This window comes from Labrus mixtus, chromosome 6 (assembly GCF_963584025.1).
Source record: "Labrus mixtus chromosome 6, fLabMix1.1, whole genome shotgun sequence".
NCBI classification, from domain to species: Eukaryota; Metazoa; Chordata; class Actinopteri; order Labriformes; family Labridae; genus Labrus; species Labrus mixtus.
Window position 1 is genome coordinate 6988203 of NC_083617.1, and position 16891 is coordinate 7005093.

The 16891-nt window shown below is 41.3% G+C and overlaps 2 protein-coding genes across 4 annotated transcripts in view; both read left to right on the forward strand.

The window, feature by feature from the left end:
- Positions 1 to 16891, forward strand: part of prom2 (prominin 2) — a 173796-nt gene that overhangs the window by 145270 nt on the left and 11635 nt on the right. The window lies entirely within an intron of this gene.
- The window catches only part of LOC132975284 (Kv channel-interacting protein 2-like), a 115293-nt gene that overhangs the window by 39961 nt on the left and 58441 nt on the right, over positions 1 to 16891 (forward strand). Inside the window, exon 1 of one of the 3 annotated variants that reach the window (XM_061039742.1) lies at positions 16299 to 16645. The exons of the other annotated variants lie outside the window; for them this stretch is intronic. Coding sequence (XP_060895725.1) covers positions 16558 to 16645 — 88 coding nt within the window. The 5' untranslated portion in view covers positions 16299 to 16557. Of the gene's footprint in view, positions 1 to 16298; positions 16646 to 16891 lie in introns of those variants that run through there. 3 annotated transcript variants of the gene reach the window in all.

A 16891-nucleotide genomic window follows, 5' to 3' on the forward strand; every position in this document is an offset into this window, starting at 1 on the left:
ACGCACAGGTCTCTCTGTGGATTCCCGATCAGGTGAACGGTGCCTGAATCACAGTGAAGGTGACCTCTTGTCCTCTGTTGGTTGACAGCGGAGGGACTGGTCCATCCCTGTTCTATTAGGACTGATTACATCATTTAGATACAGCTGGGTCGTTTAACCCAGCAGCTGTCCTAATCAGGCACACCAGACTGAGCCCCCTTGTTAATGGCTCTCCTGAAGCAATGAGGGAACAGAGGCTGGCGATGAAGAGGAAACACAAATTAAATACTTTGGAGAAGTGGATGGGAAAACAACAGGTTATAAAAAAAGCTCAATCTCTCCAAAAACCAGGCTGCTGTTGTGTGAAAGAGAGAAATAATTTAAACTTTTCTCTACCAGCAGGGGCATAGCAACCCATATATTAAAGGGATACTTCACCAATTTGCATTAAGCTTTGTATCATTAGAAACCTGCTAGTATTTTGAATGGTCGTGCATCCTGCCCTCATTTTCCCCTGCGATGGGAAAGCTCCGCATTTCTTGTCTGAAGTCTTATGAGCCGAGGCATAAGACCTGGCTGTCGGTGGCGGTGAGGACGAGGAGCCCGGGCCGGCTCGAGCTGGGGCGGACTGGTGGTGTCGGTGCTCTCACTGTTTGCCTATGGACACAGACATAGAGTCTGTTTGCTGACAGGAATTTCCAAGATGACAATTCTTTCTGGAAGAAATCTCGGAATCAGTTGAGGAAACGGCCGTATGTGATGTCGTAAATGTCTGTAAATCGAGCACCCTGGCTTCAGTGGGAGTGGCCTGCGGTGCTGCGCATTCTGGGAGTTGTTGTCTTTCATCCACATGAGCCAAAAAGACACTTTCTGCCTTTTCTCGGCCAAGAAGGCACCAGCTTCAAAATGTATTTCACGTTTCTACTACATATGTGACCCAATTTCAATACAGATTCATGTTTCAACGGGTGAAGTATCTCTTTCAGCTATAGTTGTTGCCTCACACTGATTTAGAAACGTGTGACTTTATTTGGTTTTAAATGTCAGAGGCTTCTCAAGCCTGCTTGCACAATTCCATAGGATGGATTTTTGAATGCAATATACCTGTGTTTTCATTACCCAAACTTTGATTTAAAAATGAATTAATCAATCAATCAATCAGTCAATCAATCAATCATTATTTGTATAGTGCCAATTCATAACCAGAGTTTTGTCGAGAGGCTTTACAAAAGAGCATATGGGATCATTTGCAGCAAGCATTTCTCCTTTTTATTCCTCACGTTCCTGCTGCCGCTGAGATTGTGGTCGGAGCAGGCCGTGCATGAACGAGGACGGTGGTGCTTGTGGGGACGACACAGTCCGATTGTAGTAGCTAGGTGTCAGGGACGTCGGGTGGTAGTAGTGCCAGATCACTTTGCTGAAGGTTGGGGGAGCACGTCTACTCAAGAGTCCAGTTTATGCTGCCGGGACAAGGCCTCCTGGGATTCTAACACACTGACCCAGAAGGGGGGGTGGTCCATAGCAGCAGGCTGTCCCCACCAACAATCCCGAGGAACCTACAAGACATGAGAGCTCAGGAGCTCCCAGGAAAATATGTGCTAGTAATTAAGAGTTTTAAAGTGTGATGAGCTTATTTTAATTATGTGACTAAACAGGCAGCTTGTAGAATATGAGGAGCATTTAGATTAAAAAAGGATGACGTTAACAAATCAACAGTTACCTCCCTTTGTGACCAATTTGATCATTATTTTGTTAATTTGCTGTTACCATTCATGTCTGTCTAATACTTCGACTTACACTAATTCGTCTGACCAGTGGTCCATAATAACATGAGTAACAGTAAAACGAGTATTCAAGACACAATAACCAGCCCATTTCATCTTGCAACGTGATCAGAAGATTACAAAGAAAGTTTCTCTGTGCAGTAATTTTCCTTTTCCTTCTTGTTCTTACAAACCATATGGTGCATATGGATCATTACAACCACAAGCTGTTTCTTAGATACGTTCCTTAAACAAACCCCAAACATAGAAGCAAGCCAGAGGAGGCCAGGTGATGTTTGCAGAGGGATAATTGGCACCAGGAAATAAATGTAGCACTCTATACAGTCATACACAAACAAGTCGCAGACTATGCTGCTGACATTAATTAAGAATACATCCTTTAGGAAGGCAATAGAGGATACTTTTAAAGTAAACTTTCAGGACAGCTTGAGACTGAGAACACTGACTCATCAGTAGTCTTTACATGAAGTGGTGTTAAAAACTGTTAAAGTAATAAATACACAGGGATGTAACTAAGGATTATTTGCATTATGGTTTAATCTACCCATTATTACAACAACTAACCAATAAATTGTTTCCCATCTGAAATGTCAGAGATTTAATTTATTTCCCAAAATTACAAAGACGGGCATTAAAATCTTCTCATTTAAGAAAGTGGAACCATCAAATGTTTGATGTTTGAGTTTGGAAATTATAGAAACAATCAAGTCTTTATCTGTAACGCGTAGACATGCATCTTGTGCTCCCCTGTGGAGTTCCCCAGGGGTCTATTTTGGGTCCCCTCTTATTCTCTGTTTACATGCTGCCCCTGGGGCAAATCCTGTGTAAGCAGGGCATAGACTTTAGCTGTTAAACAGATGACACTCAGTTCTGTGCAATGTTAAAACCTGGTACCTCTGATACATCACGTATCATGTTATTTCTGGCAGAAATTAAAAAGTTGGATTTGAAAAAATCTTCTACAGCTCAATGAAGTGCTTCTTATTGCTCCCTCTTAGCTTCATTAATAATATTTATCTTAGTCTGGATGCTCTATCTAATATTGTTTTCAAAGAGGCCTTCAACCTATAGGGTTCATTCTTTACTGAGGGCTATTTTTTGGTACCCAGGTGATCAAACTGATACGCTCCTGCTTTGCCCAACTGAGAAAATGAACCAAAATTTTAAAATGTATGCTTCCAGACTTGACTATTGTGATGCGCTTCATTCCTACATCAGCAAGCGTAACATCCAAAGAATGCAGTTAATTCAAAATGCTGCTGCCAAGCTTTTAACGCATACCAAGAGTGCCGACTCACTGGCTACCTGTGAGCCTTAGAATTGATTTTAAGATCTTATTTCTTGTTTAGAGCATTAAATGGCCAGGCCTCACCCTGTATCTATTATCTGCTAACTCCCTATGAGCCAGAATGCTTCCTGAGATCCTCCTCCAGAGCCCTTCTGGCAGTTTCTGAAAGTCGACTGGACCGGTCACAAAAGTGACCGAGCCTTTGCAGTTTGAGCCCCACATCTGTGTAACTCCTTGCATGGAGATGTCAGGCAAACTCAATGACCTCTCATGAATCTCTGCTCAAACCTCGCTTTGTTGGCATTGTCGTGTACTTCTTTGCCAGGTTTTTAATTGATATACAGTTTATGTTTAATTGATATTGGGTCTTAATTATCTGTTTATTTGCTTTTTTTTTATTGTGATTTTTCGTATTTGTACTATTCTTTGCTGGTTTTAATTCTAAAACCCATTAATACTTGTTTCTGAACAGTGCTATATTTGTAAAGTTCGTATTACTAGTAATTGATAATCAGAATATGCTGCCATTCATTTCCTTTAGCCCACCAATAGATGTATCAAGACATCAGTGTAGCTCCTTGGACACTAAAACCCTCACTGCAGCTTCCTGAAGGCTTATTAGTTATAATTCACACTCTCTGGATGAAGTGAGAGAAGAGAGCGGTAATGGAGTGTTTGAGTCAGCATCACTGAAACTAGTTTTAGGTCAGAGAGCGGGGCGCTGTGAAAATTGGGTTACCTCAAAAAGGTTTGATTGAATCAGTGCAGAGTCGTAGTGCAGTTTACTGTTACATCTGCATATTTCAAGCACGGGGGAGATCTGATGAAAAACAGATTCTATCTGTCTTGTTTTATTACACCCTCCCTCTCTCTTCTCCTACTTGCTTGCCATATTAGTGCATGCATGTGTGCACTCACTCACAAAGCCTTTCTCCCTTGTGACACGTCAACTCTGCAGCAACATGCTTCCTTATAAAAATGCACCTCACTCAGCCTGCAGGAGACATACATGTAACGTGGATCAGACACATGCTCTGGTATTGAACTGATGCGACTGTGGCCCGGGGGAGGTAGGATAAGAGCTTCTTCCTGTTGGAGAGAGAAGACAGACTCTGAAAATGGAAGCGTGGATTTTTTTTCTTCTCCTCCTCCTACACAGGCAGCCGATCTCAGGGAGGGGGTCTCCGTCTCTGCAGGGCTCTCTGATCTCGGAGTCACAAAACACCTGCTGCCTACCTTCAGACAGGCATGCAGAGAGACACAGAGAGGGAGGCTTTTGGGTAGGGGGAGAGTCGGCAGCAAGAACAGCAGTCAAGCAGCCAAGAGGTGGGGTGTAACAGCGGGAGGAAGAGAGACAGAAGCTTCTGAGAAATACAGAGAATCCCTGCGTCGCATGATACAATGTAAAGCAGGAGTGGAGCAAGGTGTAGCGAAGTTGATAAGACATCACATCAAGAGACCTTAAGTGACTTTCAGAATGTTTCTTGCCTGCAAAAAAAAGTGCAAGTAACAGCGTGTGATCTCCTCTTCTCCAGTGTTAGGCTTGACTGACTTTGCTGCAGGTTGGTGCCAGGCAGTATAAACAAGGTGAAAGCCTCAGAATCTCCCCTGTGGGTTATTTGTCGTCCTCGTGGCCCACTGATCTATTCCTCTGCTCATCTTGCTTGGTTTATATGTCACTCTTCATCTCCCTTGGGTTGGTGCCCTTTCCTTCTTCATCTATCTGCACAGTAGTGGCTTCAACTCTGGCTTTATCCAACAGAATAAGTAAGGAGCTCCCACTAGGTATAAAAGACAAAAATAATAGAAATGTGTGTGTTGTGGGGAGAGGAAGAGAGTCATGGATTTGATTTTTTTATTCATTATTCATTGTTTTATTAGCACAGCCAGAAATACATTTTGCAGAGTGCAAAAGTCTTGTTTTCTCTTGACCTTTGATCTGTACATGACATGACCACTATGATTTACACAGGAAAGGAGAATCAGGAATAACTCTGCAGGAGGCCAAAGAATGCCGGTGAATATCTCTGTTTTTATCGCCCAGCACTATCTTCTAAAGGTTCAATTACACTGTTGCTCTATTTTCTGCAGCTGAGATAATTAGCTGTATATAATAGCAGGCAGCGGTGAACTGGCATGAGACATTAATCTGAAGAAAGTCTGCACAAATAATTGATTTGCTCATTCGCCTGGAGTCAAAACTATAAGATGGTTTTATCTACACTGAAATAACAATTTGGACTGCGTGTCAACCGTGTTACAACCTCACTCATTCAAAGTTGGGGAAATGTATAACTCATAATATTTGAATGTAATTTGAAGTGTTTTCTTGCTCCTTTCTTAAGAATCTGGTGAGCCTGCAAGGCCTTATAAATCTCAAAGTCTGAAGAACTGACAGACAAAAAAGGTGATTTCTTTTCACGAGGAACTAAAATGCATTGGATTTTTTTTTTTTTTTGTAGATCTGTAGCTGTGTTTTTACTGGTCTGTATCTGCCCTCTACTGGTCGAAACTGTTTAGTACAGCGGAATATGTTAAAGTCACTGGAAGGATCAGTGAATATCAAGCAATGTTTTTTGGCATGGAATACAATCTTAATATTTGGCCCATTAGATGCAGCTCTATGGTCCCAACTATGCATTGCATTGTAAAGTAAAAACACTTGTACCAGTGGATATCAGCGCTGATTCAGATTTGTGTCAGACTCTATATTAAATGCATAATGTTTCTGTTTTTTTTTCTTGATCTGTGAGATCAAGTGCAGGTTGCTTTACTTCCTTTAAATAATGAAATATTGGTACTTTTTAAATTTTACTTGATTTCTACACGTGATGTTTGATATGAATATTTCTTGAGCTAAGACATTCCTTACTATTATATATTCACAGACATCATTCATCCTTCAGATAATGCAATGCTTCTCTCGTAGGATTAAGTCGCTCAGATGAAGTCCTACGGCTAGAGCCCACTTTTATAAAGTGTTGCACATTTTCCATTAGTGATCAGACCAGGGCAGGAGGTCTGTGCCTGGTGGACTCCTGACTCCTTCATGCTCACAGACAAACATGCACATATTTGCTCACACATTAAGTCAAGTCATTATTTCTCATATCTATAAGAATTTCCTATCTTAAGAGCAAATTTTGACGAGTCTTCATAATTCAAAAGTCAAAAAATGCCGTAGATCTAGCAGCTGGAAGACTAATGCATCAGTTGCTTGTAGTCTTTAAGCTCCATTAGTATCCCCTCTCCCTCCTGGTCTGCTGTGAAGTTGTTGAGTGTGTTAATTTTGTACCATCTCTCAGTCCATCTGTTTGCCCTCAGGGCAGATACATTCTCCTGGTGTTGTGTCTGTACAGCTTTTTGCCTGCAGATGGCAGCAGCGACATGGAGCTGACGTTCTGGACTGCCAGTGGCTACAGTGCAGTGTTTAATAAATTATAACCTCCATCTGATTCGAAGTCTAACCAAGATCAGTGTATTGTTGATGAATATCAACAGTGCTACAAAGGTGCTGTCTTGTACTCGTATTAGCTACACCCCGTCTCTGTGTCAGACAAGATGATTAAGAGCTTTCTTTTACTCACCTCTTCTGTACTGATGTCATTCAGTATGTAGTCACATTTGCAGCTTTGATGAGCCATCACAGCATGTTAAAGTGGAGGTCAAATTGATTAACAGGTAAACTGTGGGATGCATTTGTCACTCTTCATAAGCAGAGAACAACCATCACCATGGAAACGTGTGTTTACCTTGCTCCAAATTCTGCATGCCATATTGAGTTAAATTGAACGATGTTTATGTGACTGACAAACACAACTAAAGAGGTGCGGGGACTAACTGATGGCCTTAAAGTTTTTCCTGAAGTTTAATTTTAAAAAAATCAGTGTTGGGAACGTTTACAGCGAAATGTTTGTTAACAACAGCCTAATGGCAAATATTTCAAAAGAAGATCTCAGATGTTGAACCAAATCCTGAAGTGTAAGATGTGCATCTTAGTGAAAGAAAATGTAAGCTGTCAGAGCAGAGGATGCAAAATAATGTTTAAGTTTATTCAAATTGATAGCAAAGATAAACGGCTCTTTGCAGGATTCTTTTGATCATGGGTAATTGTGAGCAGAAATCCTCTTTTGAAAAAAAGCTGTTTTGAGAAGCTTTTAAATACCGTCCTTGATATTTTCACTACTTTAGCTGGATTTGTGTTGAATACCAGCTGAAATGAGATTTGTAAAAACCTCTGAGCTGCAAAGCTAAAAACAGTAGCAAGCGAATATTTCTCAGTTATGTTTCAATATGTTGAAAGTTGGTGCCCTGATTTATTTATGAAGAAGCGCTATAAACATACATTTACCGAGGAGGACACACCACTTCTCATGTGCTTACAGGGCATTTAATGTTCAGGAGTTCAGGTTTAGCGACTAAATGGTTTAAAGTACTAATAAAATTAAACCATCCAGGTAAATATCTCCAAAAAAAAAACAGCAAAAGAAGATTGTAAGACGTCGTGAAGGCTGCCTCAGCTCTATATCATCTTTTCTCTTTTTTTAATCTGAATTTAAGGCTTAACTGCACATCCCTAAAGACGAGTGTTTCCACCTGTGCCTCTTACTTGCTCCTCCTCCTCCTCTCTTTTTAGTTCTCCTCCTTCCCTCCACAGTCACGTGTTCCTGCTGAATAGGGCGCTGAGTGGGTTTCACCAGCTGGTGCCTTTGCCTGCCACATTAATAGTGTTAAAAACAAATGTGTATGTGTGCGCGTGTCTTTGCCAAATACTTGAGTGGAGTGTCAGTGTCACATCTGCCCTCCAACATTCCCGTGTGTTTTTGTGCTCATATGGCAGCATGGAGTACACAGACTGCCGCACACCGTCCAAATCTGTGGAAAATCACCACACTGTCCCCTATAACACAAACATACACACAATGTAAAAGTCCTAACATCATTTTTCCATCTTGATATTATATATGACAGGGCTTCCCAACCTTTGTCCCTTTGAGTATCCTACATGTATCCAAGAAAAGCTGAGCCCCCCAGGTCATCAAAAATTAACATCAATTTTAAAGGTCACATATTATACTCATTTCCAACCATTAGTCACAGAGCTCCACAAAACGTGTTTGTAAAGTTTCTTGTTCTAAATCCACTCTGATCCTGTATTTGATCAAACCTATAAACCCCTCTATTTCAGCCCTGCTCAGAACATGCTGTTTCTGTGTCTGTAGCTTTAAATGCAAAGAGCTGCGTTCAACCACGACCTAAAACTATTCTACTCTGGAAGAATAGAAAAGAATATATCTTTATCATTGCTATAAAAACAAAAAAAAACTGTTGAGCAGCTCTTGTCAGTGGCAGCATACACAGACAGGCGGGAAGGGGAAGGGGATGTGGCTTTTGCTTTCTCGCTCCATGTCCTATTGTTTACGGTAAGAAGGCAGACTCAGAGGGCAGAACAAACACCTAGCTGTGGGAGTGTCACCCTCCTGTGGGAGGGGTTACTGCCCTTTGTGACGTCACAAATCTCCAAACACACTTTTTCTGAAAAGTGGTGCAGGCCAAAGACAGAGAGGATGAACTTTTCTCATAATATTGGGGTTTATAGACAGTCTAGTGACGCATATTACTGTTAGAAAACCATGGTCAATGTATTTTGCATAATATGTGACCTTTAACTGTTTTAATGTTTGATATTCATCCCAACAGAATAGACCTACACACACTTTATATTTTTGTATAAACTTTACTGTAAGTGTGTTATCTTGATTTTAGTTTCAATGGTTTGAAACCTCAGAGCAGACAAGGCCTCACTCTCCTCCAAAGATCTTAGTCTATGCGGACTGAAGGCTTGTGGTGCTAGCACTGCTAACTTTAGCCATTTTCGGGAAGCCAATGCTGTTTTGCTCACGCTGTGATCCTGTGTTTTGCCATGTTAATTGAATTGTCTCAATTGTCACTGTTCTCTTACCTTTAGACTAGTCAGCTAGTCTGAATTTAAACCTAAATTTCGCCTTGAAATTTGACATTTACATTTTTTAGGGGGCCTGATAAATTATAGTTGAGGTTGGTGCATTATTGACTAGCACACTCACCTTGATACCTCATATTAGGCATTAATGAGACTTGTATCAGTATCCGAACAACTCTAACATAGAGAAATGCCGTGGCTACTTTACTGAATTGAGCACAGAAACAGAGATAGAAAACAGTCAAAGGAAAATAAGTTGGAAGCAGGTGAGGTGAAACAGACGGATATATTTATCCTCTCCTTGACCTACCAAAAAAGCCCCAGATTCTTGGCTGTTTGATGGTGTTTCTGACAATCACGTTAGGGTCAATGTAGGGTTTAAGGCCTTAAGGGTCTTCATTTAATGATCGAAGCCATCAGTCAGACAGCCTGCAGATCTGGAGCTTCACAGTCAGGTCAATGGTGCAGCAAGTTCACCTGCCACTGTACTAATCTCATCTCTCTTCTTGTGTGTCTGACCTCTCTGTCTCTGTCTGCCAGCAGCTCCTCTTTACCTCCTGCCTTCATGGCTCTACAGTTTTATATATATATATATATGTATATATAGTTTTTATTTCACTGAGATATTAAACTCTTTTGGAAATGGATTGAACATTTTGCATCATTGTTGTTAGCAGTTAGCATAAATAATAAACATATTTACACACCCTGTTTGTTTTGAGAGCTATGAATGATGTGTTTTATATTAGCTCTGAAAGCTAGGTTTATTAGCCTCATACATCTTACAGAACTAAACTCTCCCCATCAATGCTCAGTTGTGAAGAGTCATCTCAGTTTCTGTCAAAAATCGCATGCAGGAACGTGCTCGGACTTGTATATAACTATAGCTGCTGATATATTTCTATTATAAAGGTTTTGCAGGATTATTTTTGTATTTACATTTTTTTTTTTTATCTTGAAATACAATAATTTACAAAAAGTTTACAGGAACTAAGATGGCACTTTCATGGCACCTCAAATTTGGTTTGAAGGCATGTAATTGTTTATATTTGTAGTATCATAGTTTTAAAAGCTACTGTGGTCATGGGTTTGCAGTAGCCTATTTTTAGTCTCCTTGTCTAAAATTAAAGCGCCTCTCACTTGATTGAAGTCTAAATCAATATATCAGCTCTAAATACGAAAGGTTTTTGTCAGCTGATAATTGGTGCTAAAAGGCCTCGATGTGGGAGGTGTGATTTTCTTGGTTTATTGGGTGTCTCTAGAGTTGATAATGGCCTGCAGCCTGCATCTGTCTCTGATAGGTTCACACCCTGGATATTTTGTTGTTGGGGACTCAGAGTCTTGGAAGTAAAAACACTTCACTAACTTATAAGTGATGAATGTTTAGCTGATATTAGCCTAATACAATGTTGTTCATGGTTAATCATGATTGAAGAAGCCTAGAGGAAGATGAAGAAGGTCATTTTCTCACACAGAAATGGAGCTGCTTGTAGATGAGCTGGAGGTTAGAAAGAGTATTTGTTTGTTTGTTTATCACAGCAGGGGGGTTGTAATCAAATTAAAAAAAATCAGTGAGTGTGTATGCGTTGCTGCTACACACATACATTACATCCATAATGAGGCATTATACATTCACTGTAGTATTTATATGTGAACAGCAGTCACCCTGATTATGTCTCATTATGATCCTGTCAGTCAGTGGTATTCCCCACTGTTGGGTTATTAAACTGTGATATATAGTTTGTAATGGATACCTAATGATTGTGCAAGTCAGCTGCTGCTTGAGCTGTTACAGAATCAGAATCAGAAGGACTTTCTTGAATCCACAGGGAAACTATAGCATCTAAGTTACTCGCTGTTAGAGAGAGAAAACAGAAGCGGTAATTAAATAAAACATATAATGCAACTCAGTTTCAACAAATCTAATTAATCCATCCATCCATTATCCATACTGCTTTTTCCTTGCGGGATCCCGGGGGGGGGGTCTGGAGCCGATCCCAGCCATCATCGGGGCGAGAGGCGAGGTACACCCTGGACTGTTTGATCACAGGGCTGACATATAGAAAACCAGTCACACTCACATTTCACAGTTGCAGCCAAGAGATATAAAATGTTGTAAATTAAATATTATGAATGAAATATTGGTTGCAGATTGGTGCAGTGGTTAGCGCTGTTGCCTCACAGCGTGGAGGTTCCCGGTTCGAATCCCCATTGGACAGGAGTCTCTCTGTGTGGAGTTTGCATGTTCTCCCTCCTGCATGTGTGGGTTCTCTCCGGGTCCTTCAGCTTCCTCCCACACTCCAAAGACATGCTCGTTAGGTCGATTGGTGACTCTAAATTGTGATGTGAATATGATTGTGGCTGATTGTCTGTATCTATATATCAGCGGTGGGATTTACTGGCAACCAGTCCAGGGTGTACCCCGCCTCTCGTCCAATGACAGCTGGGATCGGCTGCAGCCCCCCGAGACCCCAAACGGTATAGATAATGGATGTTTTTTTTTTTAAACGTGTGCTTATCTGCATGTGGAGATGAAAAGAGAGCTGCTAACTCCAGTGCAGACTCAAGTGGAGATGCCTTTTAATGCCAGGTGTGAACAGCTGGACTTAAGGCTGCCCACTTGTGTTCAGATCGCCATCAGGTACAACAGCCCACTGCCAACAAACCAGTGGGACCAGAAGTGACACAGTATCATCATTACTGATTATATTTTAGGCAGTGGATGCTGACTTTAATTCACACAATACGCCTTTGAAATCCAAAAGGCACCTGAGCTCAGAAAACTCTGTGTTCTAAAATTCATAAAAAGGAGGATGAATTATTCAATCCTTGAGTGTCACTTTGAACCCTTTGGAGTCAGGGCCCCATTTTTAATTGAAATAGGTAAAGCATTGCCAAGGCTGCCTCTGCACACTCGCATATACTGAGAGCAAGAGGCCTTGGAACAAATCCTGGAAATGTGTCACAGCATTTAAAACAATAACAAAACATGCTGCAGATTTCAGAGCAGTCTGCCCCGTTATTTGCTTCTATACTAATCACTTCCCCCTTCCTTTTCATATCGTCCTATAATCTTGACGATGTGTAATTTCTCCTCTACGTTTTACCTGTTCTGTTTGTCAGTGTGGTTGGCTCACCTGATGGCTTCTCAGAGGTGCAGACAAGCTCCTCTACACCCTCAGTAAACCTGTCATAAACCTGCAGAGGGTCTGACATGCTCCCTGTCACCCGCTGTGTCAGAGCTGCAGGGGGAAAAAGAAAGAGTATGTGTTGAATATGTAATGATATACTGAAGACAGATGTGACAGATACATTCCTGGAGAGGGCAAAATTACTTGTGACTTCAAGTCTGAGTCAGAATTATGAAATGATGTGTACACAGACCCACAGACACAGTAAAAAGTTTTGGAAGTTAAACAGTTTCACCAACAATCAATACAACAATGTCGAACCTCATCTACCAATGATTAAAGGTCTTATGGAAACAAATATTAAATGCCTTAAACCTGCGTTCATGCTAATGGCCAGCAGGGGGAGACTGATTATCTGAAACCAGATGAAAATCTTACCCTTTACTTTTTGTTGACTTGAAACATTGTTCAATACGTTTTTGGCCTCAATCGTCATTTTTAAACTTTCTTCAACTCAGCATGCTGTTAATTTAGTGAATAACTGTCCAAATTAGATAAAAAAATAACAGATAAAGAAGGGTGTGATTTTGCTGTGGCTTCAGTACAAGTAGTACACAAATAGGGAACGCCACCTGTTGTCTAGGGTAGAGTTGTAACCATGGGTAACCAATCATCAAACTATGGTCACTTTTAGCTCCAGCACAACAAGATAAGGACAAAATGCTCAACATTTGGCTCATAAAAGGGGGTTCACAAGCCATTAAAGACAGTTCTTAAACCCCCTTTACTTTGCTGTGATGTGAACTTGGCTGGATCCATATCATTTAAAAAAGTCTGTGATTAGAATATGTTGTGCTGAAGAGGGTCTGAAGCAGGTTCTGAAGAAGAAGAAGAGTCAGTGAAGCAGGCTGAGAAAGTCAGAGCTCCTTATCTAATGGCACGAGATTTGTTCTGTTTCTTGTTTTTCTTTTCAAGCAACTTTAAATATATATCATCTTTCCTCTACAAGGAAACAAAGTTTAACTGATGTGACAAATTACTGTTTTAAGTGCTGAAGTTGACTTCCCATGCGGAACCTCGCTGGTTTCATTTGAAGGCACAAACATCTGTAAACACCTGTTCTGCAGATTCTTAACACAATGCAGAGTCACAGCATGACAGATTCAGAACGTGGGCATACACAGAGAAATCCTTGAAGTAGTTTGAAAAAGGGGGTGGTGTGTGTATGTGTTGGGAGTGGGGAGGGGGAGGGGTTGCCGGGGTTCTCATTAAAAATAATACACATTGATGTACAAGAACTTTCTGAGTGTCTTAGTGATCAACTTCAGAGAGATAGAATATTTGTATGTTCTTCTGACCTTTGACTTTACACGATCAGATCCTGCCTTCCCCTCTGTTTACTGTTTTTGATTCTCATATATATAAATGTTGGTTAGACTCTGTGTTCCTCTCAATCTCCTGAGAACAATGCTGGCTTTACTTAACTTTAACCTTTCTTCATCAGAGAGAACGCCCTTTCGGTTTTGTGTGTGTATGTGTTTGTGTGTGTGTCCAGGAGATGGTGTTTTTGGAAGTTTGTAATCTTTCATGCTACACTGATCGCTCAATCTGTCACTTCAGCTCTTCTTCAGCTTTTACCCCTCAGTTTGTGTGTATGTGCGTGTGTGTGTGTGTTTTCTTTTCTGAAGCTACAATGAGAGCAAACTCTATTATTCATAGACTTAAGGAGGCGAGCAGTGAGCAAGTAAGGATGTGCATTGATTGTGTGTTGAAAAAACGTTGATAATCATCATTGTCTGCCAACAATCCTATTTTAACTTTCTAAAAATGATCTTGTTCATTGTATGACAAACTTTGTTCCATATTACAGCTACATTTCATTGTGTGTCACAGTCTGTCATCATCACCATGTTTTTCTGGTGAGTCAATGTTAAAGGTCTGTATTGTGCTTTCATGTGAAAGTTTGAGTCCCAATGCCTTTATTTTTATTTTAAAAGGTAATATTTTATTAAAAATGCAATTTTACAACTTCTTGTGACAAATATGCTTTACTTTATCCTAATTTGTTAAGTGAATATACATTATTATTTTGTTACTTTTTTAAAAGTATCAATATGTAAGACATCTACTGAATTAAGTCATAAAATGACCTTATTATCATCCAGCATTAAGGAAACATGCCATGTTGAAGTGCGAGCTTCTCTGACAATGATGCAGCAGCCAGTATGTCCTCCTTCTAAGTTTCCATTCCAGTCTCAAATTGTCTTATCTGTTTGTTTTTGACCAGAAAAGGTCGATGGATTTAAGGCACTCCCACACAGCCGTTTTGGACTCCCCTCATATTGCTATATGAAACCAGTTATCACATCAAACCAACAGGTGATGAAAACAACTTCAAGAGCCTCAATTATTTTTCTAATAAGCTCCATGACCAGAAACATGATAAGACAAGGATAAATATTGGAGATGCTTATTGAAAAATGGAGCGAGAGGTTAGAACGCAGAAGGATTACAAGACCGATGCAAAGCTGTCTAGAGTCTAGAGAGGAGGGGACAGGGGGAGACAGCTCTCTACAATGTTTAGAATTTTGGCTGCAGTACCCATTTTCAACACTAGGTGTCAGAGTTACTTATTGCTCCTTTAAGTTGTTGACCCAAAAAAATGAAAGCAATGAGCTGAAAGTTGCTTTGAAACTCACCAAGCTGTTTATTCTCTGTGGGCTCACCTCAAAAACAACCCCTCTCTTCAACTATCCCCAATTTTGTTCAGGCTTTTTCCCCCTGGACCTTTTTTCTAAAAAAAAACAAACAAACAAACAAAACGTTTAGGTCCTTCTCTGTGACTTGTTTATTTGACAGCTTCTTTATCCTGTCTCCCGTTGTCCCATCATCTCTTAATGAGCCAGAACATCTTGCTGTCAAACACCTGGCTGTACTTTAACCCCTCTCTGTGACTCCTAAATGAGAACGAGTGGCACGAACCTGCGGAAAGAGAAGGAGAGCGTTTAGAGGCAGCATCTGCCTGACACTTGATTGATTTTCTCTCAAGAACAGACAAGTGTGCACGTCCATGTTAGTGTGAATGTGCGAGTGTGACGCTCGTGCTACCAGAAAAATCCATGGAGTCTGGGGTTGCTGTGGTAACGGTAATCACTTTTAATTCAGCATCGGGGAGGAAGAGGATAAAGGTGGAGTGGCAGCCGTTTAGTAGCGTAATATGGGGAGAAGGGGAGGCAACAGACAATAAAATGTGTCAACAGGGAAAACAAGGAGAGTGTGTTTTGCTGTTCAGACACTCTGAGAGTGTTTACATTGACTGAGGAAGACATTAGAGGCTGAGAGATAAAGACGAAGACAGAAAGGCTTTAAAGAACTACCTTCCCCTCTCAAAGCTCCTCCTCTTTCTCCTGTCTTCTCCTTTTTTCCTCCCTGCCTGGCAGATAATAATCCCTCCATCAGCAGCTGCTGAGGGCTGGTATTTGTCCAACAACCTCTTTCCTCCTGTCAGCTTTTCCTCCCTTTTTAAATTTTACCACACTGGAGACAGGAGGAACAGATATTAATTATGCATTCCTCTTTTTGGCCCTATCTCCACCTCCCTATCTGTCTCCTCGTGTACCTTCACTTCTCATTTTTGCTGCTTCTCTCCGCCCTCCCTCCCTCTCTCTCTCTCTCTCTCTGTTATGAATACTATTAATGAGCAAGCGAGGGAGAGACAGTCAGAGAGGGACGGTGTGTGTGATGCTAATTAATGGGTTCGGTTTGTTTCCTCTGTCACTTTACTCACCCTCCTGCTGGAAAAACACACACACACACACACACGCACTCACGCTGTCAGAGGCGGACTTCTTTATGAGTGGAGAAAAGAAAAACATCAACAAGATGTGTGCTGCTCGAGAGAAAAACCACCACCTGCCACTCAAGCCAGCTTGTAGTATACATCTCACACACACACATACAATCACACACACACACACGCACTCTGGCATGTGCGCCGTAATTTTCCGCCACACTCCGCTCCCAGCCAATGAGAGTCCAGAGCAGAGCATCTCAGAACGTGAGGGGGAGGGGATAGAGAGATGCTGGCTGATTGACAGGCAGCGTCCTACAGGTGGAGAGAAGAGCAGAGGAGAGACTGAGAGAGAGAGAGAGAGAGAGAGAGAGAGAGAGGGGGGGAGGACGACACAGAGAGAGGGAAGAAGTGGGGTGAGACAGGAGGAGAAGAGAGGCAGCAGCAGGCAGACTTCCATGTACACACATACACACACACACACACACACACATACACACACACACACACCCCAGACTTAGAGTGCTCTGTTCCTCCCTTCTTACCTTGAGAGAGCTTGCTTCAACCGGCAGACTAGCATCACTATCCTCACCTTTACCTCCACCACCAAAAGCTGCACCAAGATGAGCCAGTGCAGGAAAAGGTGCAAGAGGCAGCTCACTAAGGTGGTGCGCTATCTCTACCACTTCCTCATGGGGACGCTCCCCCAAGGTAAGCACCAAAAAAAAAAAAACTTCCTATCCAAGACGCTAAAGGGTTGCTGTTTTGGTTTTGCAAGAGAAGCGAGGTGGAGGTGGTCTTTGCTGGAGTTTGTTGTGAATTTGCAAAAAGTGTTGACAGTTGTTTTCTTCATGAACTAGTGTCTCAGTTTGTTTTTCTACCTGAATGGTTGCAGAGCAGTTGCTCCCAGAAGCAGATTTTTCAGAGTGTGAGTGGAGTTTGCGCGTGTGTATGTCC